A 6,360-nucleotide genomic window follows, 5' to 3' on the forward strand; every position below is an offset into this window, starting at 1 on the left:
ATTTTTTAATATGAAGGGTGCTTAAAAAGGTTCCAATTTTATACAAAATAATATTTTCACTCAAGTCTGATTAGAATAAAAGTTTTTTGTAACCAACTTAAGATTTTCTTAGTGTTGCCAGCATCTGTAGCTGTCTGTTCCACTCGCACACACGCTGTCTCGGCACTTGCCGCACTGCCCCGCCCCCTGCCATCCGTCAGCCGCCTAACCACCTCTCCAGCTCCCCTATCACCCCCCGCCGCCCGTCGACTAAATGACACAAAAATATGGGCTTAACCGGAAACGGATGTATTATCTGCGCTAACTGCGCTGCCACACACACAACAGTCAGTCGGGGCCAGGCCAGGCCAGGCCGGGCCGGGCCGAGCTGGGCTGGGCTGGGCCCAAAACTCGAGCTCGGGTCGTGGAACTAATAGAATATTATAAATCGTGCCCGAGCACGTAGAATGAGACAACCTGTCTTCTCCACTGACCCACGGATGACGATGGCCCCTTCCCGCCGCCAAATCTCCGGGCGGTTCTCGTTCGTTACGCTTCTGTAAGCTTTTTGGCTTGTGCTTTTTGCGGCTCCCGAACATTTCGTGTTCGCATGCAAAATTCCAAATGGAGTTTGGATGGGGAGGGGTGACTAGAATGCCGTTAGTTTAGACTAGAGGGTGTGGGATGGTGTGGCTGGTTGCTTGGTTTAGACCCGGCCTGGTCCACTGCATTCGCTCGCATGTCGTCGTCGTTGTTGTTGTCAAGCACTTGCCAACGCTTTCACTTTCCTCCCAACCTCTTGCCGGCCCTTTCATCGTTGTCAGTCTCTCTGGCAGAATAAAATATAAAAACCGAAAAACTTATACTATGGGTACATTGACCCGCTCTCAAGAGGCCATTGTGGAACATGAATAGTGCACGTATATTTAGACCAAGGCCGGAATCTGCAAGAGGAAAATCAATAAGCAGGGCTTCTGATTTGTAACTGAAAAATTTAAGAAGTTTAAACTAAAAACCTTTAAGTTGAACTTTAAAAGCTATTAAAGGAGAAGCAGTTTTCGAGGGAAAATAATCCGAATCTCTTTTTACCTTTTCACCCAATCAATAATCCAATCATGAAGAACCAGAAAAAGTTAACAATTTGATTGGCAACTGAAGGGTTAGTTCCATAAGTAGTAAGAGTATCTATTGCATTGAGTGCAGCTGCCAGATAACTGACATTCTCTCTGATACTCTCCCCTGCTCCTCTGGCATTTGCATGTCTTTAGCGAGGATCATGGATAAGCGTTGCCAGCTGATTGAGATTGAGTCATTCCCGGAACAATGGCATGCAACCGTCAACCATGAAGCATCAACCGTCTGTGAAAGTGATCGTGATCGAGGCCGCAGATGCGGCAGTAAACACATCTCGGGGAATCTCAATCCTTTCTACTTCTGCCTTGTATCCTTTTGCGTGTCACTCAAGCGATCAGCAAAATAACAACAAACAATGAAGGCAGAGAGGGGAAACGGCTAAGGGAAAGGGAGTTAGCATCCTTTGTGGCTGCTTTGTTAGCTTTGATCGCAGCTACTTACCATTTTCCACGACGTCTTTCGCATGCTTCGCTGAGTTTTCCGCCCTTCAGCTTGCTGCTAAGTTTTGGAAAATGTTAAATATTTATGCTTGCTATCATAATTAACACTTTGGTGAATCTCTGGCTTATAATTTTTAAATTTCTTTCTCCTTCAATTTGTCTTTTAATATTCCTAGAAAGTTGGTTTTTATTTTTCAAATTTTAAGAAATGACAAATAGTTTAAGTTTTTTGATTCTTTTTGTGGAAAAGCTATCCAAAAATGTTTAAATAATATCAAGATTTCTTTTAATGAATCCTTATCGAGCTGGGCCCTGTATATATTGTCAAAATTTTGCAGTCGTGCCCCTCCAAGTGCTCCCAAAGAGAATGTTCGGTGGCAGTTTGTTAAATTCCTGGAATCTCTGGCCGCCTGCTCTTCAATTGCTAAACTTTCCATCGCATCAGCAGCAGGAGCAGAATCCTCGGCCTACAGTTCACTTTGAATACCCTCCGGGTCACCAGCTACAGCTTCGACCTCGCAGGATAAGGGCACCGCGAACTGTTCCGGAAGGCGATGCCTCCAGATCGCAAGAGTCAGGAAATGGCCCCACGCAGGAAGAGCTGTTCGTGCGACGCTGTTACATGATGGCTGGTCTGTTTACGATCACTATGGCAATCCTGGTCATGATTTTGTCCAAGGCCATTCCTCCCGGTTACGATCTCATGATTCCCGGCTTCATTTGTACGTTCCTGTCCCTGATGTTCCTCTTTGTCCTTTGCATTGCTCCTGTTTTTCGGAGGTTTTACTGGATCAGTTTCACTTTGTCCGGGCTGTTTGTGACTCTGTCGGGCTTGGGCGTGATCTTTATTCTGCAGGAAAGGAATTTAGTAAATATTTGCATTGCCCTTGTGGTGGCCTCCACCGTGACTGTGATCTGCTATTTGGCCGGAGCCTGTCTACCCAAGATCGTTCTTCCAGGCGAGACAACTATGTTGCTGCTGGTCATCGTCTTTGTCTTGGCTTCCGTCTTCGTGCTGATCATGTTTATCCTTACGATCAAAAAGATCTATCAAACAGTGTACTTTATCTTAATGGTCACCATACTGATACCCACATCCGTGTACCAAGCCGAGCTGGTCCATGGCAGGCGGTTCAAGCTGCCCGACTACGAATTTGTGTTTTGCGCAGACACCGTCTATCTGCACTTTCTCCTGTTCTTTGTGGCCTTCTACTATCTTATATGGAATCCTAACTGGTGAGGTTTCGTGGACATACTCAATCCTTAAAGAAATACCTATAGGAAAGCTTTGGCTTAATAAAAAAAAACGCATTTAAACTAGCTTTTGGAGGAAGTAGTTAGAGAAAGGCTGGAAATAATGGGTAAGCAGCGTTGCCGAGAGGCAATTGTCAGGACGCATGCCAGACCCAATCTCGAAGCTTGACCCGCCGGGTTATCGGTCGGGATGGACAACATTTACCATCAAGACAATGTCCGACCGGTGGTGGTGGAAGTGGTGGACCCCATGACCCAGTTCATTCGCAGTATCTACAACCTGAGCCTTATCTTCATCGGATTAACGATAGCCGCTTGGTTGCTGCTAACTTTGACTACCGTCCACGTGCATAAGTACCTGCCGTTCCCCACTTACGTCCTCGTCATCTTCATCTTCCTGGCTATGGTCTTCCTGAACTGCATTCCCAGTCTATCCTACTCTTCGCCCTGCAAGTGGATGATGACGAGTCTGGTGGTAGTCTGCACCATCATCTCAAGCTCCTACGTAACCGACATGCTGAGTCTGCTGACCTTATGCTTAGTATTGATAGGCGTTTCTCTGATCATCCTGGTGCTCAACTTCTCTGGTGCCAAGTGCCCTCAAGAGTTCCTGCCAGGAGGGGTTTGCTCCACTACACTGATGATCGTTCTGGGTCTGCTTCTGATCGTGGTGGCTATCGCCCAGCTCTGTACTGAAAATGTAGAGCTGCTGGACGCCTTCATTAGCATCCTGTTCATAATGGTGATCATTGCAATACCCATCCAGGCGCAGTTCAATCACGGCCGCCTGGATAATGTGGAGGTGATACCGAAGCGACATCTCATGGTCTGTACCCTGACCTTGTACCTGCACGCCATTATGTTCTTCTGCTGTGTGTGTTACTTCATCCTGGTGGAAGAGAGGAAAGAAACGGCCAGGCTAGCAGCAGAAGCGGCTATGAAAACGGTCTCCGTGCCCGAGAATGATTTTGATTGAGAAGACCCACGTAATCTTCTTGGATCCTCTAACAGTAGCGGTGACTTGTCGCTGGAAAGATCTAAAGGACTTTAAAAGTCAGGATCAAGACTATAAGTGTCGACATTATGCCATCATCTTGAGCATTAGTCAATGGGAAGGTGCAAATATATTTTTTAAAAGTATGACCCAAAGAGGAAACTAAAAATAAAGTCGAGACTTTCAAATTTTGATTTTTTAACTTATTTAAAAATGTAGAAAGACAGCCAAGCTTTCATTGTCAAAGTTCCATTAAATTGACTTGAAATCCCTGATCAACACATGAATGCTCAGAATGCACGCTGGGCGCCGTATGGCCTTCAAGGTGGAAGACGTGGAGGCGATGACCAACCAAATGATGGACCGGAGATCATAGTCATTGACCAACGGCAGCTGCGGGCATTCATCTACCGGGTGTACATGGCAACCGTTGTGCTGTGCCTCCTTTCTGCGATCCCATGGATCATCCTATCTGCGCTTTCCGTGAACGTGTACAAGGTGATTCCGGTGCCGCCATTCGTGTGGATAATCCTGGCCTTCATCATACTCACAGTGCTCGGCTGCGTCCGTCAGACCAACGAGCTGACCTTGCTCTGTTGGGGATTGGTGCTGGGTTCCTTGTTCTTCATCACTCTGTACGGAGCTTACTTTATGTATCTGGTTTCCGCCCTCGTTCTCGTGATGTGCATAGGAATCTCCGGCTGTCTGCTGGCCCTCCTGCACTTGTACGGTGCCAAAAGTCCAGCGCCTCTGTTGCCCAGCATCCTCTGCACATGCTGCATCTTCCTGCTGGCCACCATCACGATGCTCGTTCTCATCATCCTGTACCTGGTCATTCAGGATTTGCGCTATCTGCTGGGCTTTGCCATCGTCTTCGTCATCCTGATCGTCTTCATGGCTCCCTTCCAGGCCCGCTATATCACTGGGAGGCTGCAGCAAGTGCCCTACGGGGAGACAGCGAGCTGCGCCAATGGAATCTACTTGCACTTTGTCTTCCTGGTCAGCTGTATGCTGATGTTCGCCTTGTATTATATTCACGTTAATAATAAAGAGGAGGAATAGGTGTCATTTTGGCGTTAGAGGTAAGGCTTACAGTCTTGTTAATGTATCAAAGAACATAAGTAGTCATTGCCTTTTTTGCTTTATTTTTCGACTAAACCAATCTTCAGAAATCTAGAAATTGAATTAATCTAATGCCACGAATAAGAAGAAGCACTTTCGGTAATTTCAATAATGATCCTGAAGTGTTTGGCGAACTGCCGGATCACAATATTAGTTATGCAGCAAGAATCTATGGATTGACGGTCGCCATGGCCATGTTCACTCTGAGTCAGTGGCTCATCATTGGCTTTACCAATGTAGTGGGTCATAATAGGTACAAGGAGCGATATGGCTGGTGGCTAGTGTGCACGTTTTTTGCCGTGGCCACTCTAGCCTGGACCAAGCTGGGACGGAAGAGACCGTTTAATTACATCATCATTGCAGCCATCGTGGAGAGTTCCACCATCTATATAGCATTGGAACAAAAACACAGTGCCAATATGTTGGTCAACTTCTATGCCGGCATTGTGGTTGTTGCCTTGATGCTGGCCTCCGTTTTTTGGGGCGCCTACTTTCCCATGTTCATTGTCCCGGGCGATCTGCTGCTCAGCATTTTGGTGGCCTTTGCCTACCTAATGATGATGGTATTCTTCATCAATGCCTTCTTTTTTGACTACGATGGGATCTACGATGCTGTTCGCAATGTTTTCGCATTGGTGGCCATCTGCATGGTCATGTACACGGCCACCATCATCCATGATCGCCAGTTCGATGTGCCCAAAAGCGAGTATCTGTTCCTCAGTGTCCTGCAGTTTTTCTCCTATATGATCTTGCATGAACGCATCCTGAACATAGCCTATCATAGTACTCAGACATTCCGTTGCTAAATATCAAGTTTGTCTTGGAAATCTTTAAGGCAAATTACAAAATCTCAAAGTTAATTTTAATAAATAAAGTAAATTGGAAGATAGATCGCTGCCTGGAGTGATTAACCCGGAAGATAACTTTGGGATCTCAATTTGAACAGATAATTTTGGTATTTTTTCCATGCATGTGGCTTGGGTATTGTTCTCATTGTTTTTGGGACTTCGAACAGAGTTTCTTGGCATGCGCCAGATCCAGACAATGGCTGATTGTCTTGAAGTGAAATTAATAAATAAACCGCTAAATTGGCAGTGCAACGTGTTTCCATTTTGCTGGGGCGTGTGCGGTGATGTCTTTTCATTCACATGTGATTCAGCAACCTCTAAAAAGTAGGTAAACAGCAAAACGAAGATCTCATAACCGGATTCATAAGTGCAATAAATATCGTAATAATTCAGTTTACTAACAAAAACTGTGTAAATAAAGAGACTCAACCGTAACAGCTTCTTGAATAATCAAATAATATTATTTAGGCAAAGAGAGGATCCAAGATCATAACCATCCCCGAGCAGCTTTTAATAAGAAACTCGCTCATCGCGCATCGATTAATCCGTTGGAAAAAACGTAACTCTTATATGGAAAATTTACATAAAG

At 45.5% G+C, this 6,360-nt stretch overlaps 4 protein-coding genes across 4 annotated transcripts; all 4 read left to right on the forward strand.

Annotated features, from left to right (window-relative positions):
* The first annotated feature begins 1,920 nt into the window (after positions 1–1,920).
* LOC108110577 lies at positions 1,921–2,838 on the forward strand. Its single transcript, XM_017219674.2, has one exon. The coding sequence runs from the start codon at positions 1,921–1,923 to the stop codon at positions 2,791–2,793; it is 873 nt and encodes a 290-aa protein (XP_017075163.2). The 3' UTR covers positions 2,794–2,838.
* Positions 2,839–2,997: 159 nt separating this feature from the next.
* On the forward strand, positions 2,998–3,979 carry LOC108110578. Its single transcript, XM_017219675.2, has one exon. The coding sequence runs from the start codon at positions 2,998–3,000 to the stop codon at positions 3,781–3,783; it is 786 nt and encodes a 261-aa protein (XP_017075164.1). The 3' UTR covers positions 3,784–3,979.
* Positions 3,980–4,083: 104 nt separating this feature from the next.
* On the forward strand, positions 4,084–4,887 carry LOC108110618. The gene has a single exon (XM_017219717.2). The coding sequence runs from the start codon at positions 4,084–4,086 to the stop codon at positions 4,861–4,863; it is 780 nt and encodes a 259-aa protein (XP_017075206.2). The 3' UTR covers positions 4,864–4,887.
* Positions 4,888–4,973: 86 nt separating this feature from the next.
* On the forward strand, positions 4,974–5,841 carry LOC108110606. The gene has a single exon (XM_017219704.2). It carries the CDS (start codon positions 4,995–4,997, stop codon positions 5,727–5,729), a length of 735 nt encoding a protein of 244 aa, XP_017075193.1. The 5' UTR covers positions 4,974–4,994; the 3' UTR covers positions 5,730–5,841.
* Positions 5,842–6,360: the final 519 nt, after the last annotated feature.

Source organism: Drosophila eugracilis, unplaced genomic scaffold (genome assembly GCF_018153835.1).
Source record: "Drosophila eugracilis isolate 14026-0451.02 unplaced genomic scaffold, ASM1815383v1 contig_353, whole genome shotgun sequence".
Taxonomy (NCBI): Eukaryota; Metazoa; Arthropoda; class Insecta; order Diptera; family Drosophilidae; genus Drosophila; species Drosophila eugracilis.

Excerpts from the sequence above, each read along its gene's own strand:
- LOC108110577 (XM_017219674.2), top strand. The coding sequence starts at position 1,921 with ATGTTCGGTGGCAGTTTGTTAAATTCCTGGAATCTCTGGCCGCCTGCT.
- LOC108110578 (XM_017219675.2), top strand. The coding sequence starts at position 2,998 with ATGGACAACATTTACCATCAAGACAATGTCCGACCGGTGGTGGTGGAA.
- LOC108110618 (XM_017219717.2), top strand. The coding sequence starts at position 4,084 with ATGAATGCTCAGAATGCACGCTGGGCGCCGTATGGCCTTCAAGGTGGA.
- LOC108110606 (XM_017219704.2), top strand. The coding sequence starts at position 4,995 with ATGCCACGAATAAGAAGAAGCACTTTCGGTAATTTCAATAATGATCCT.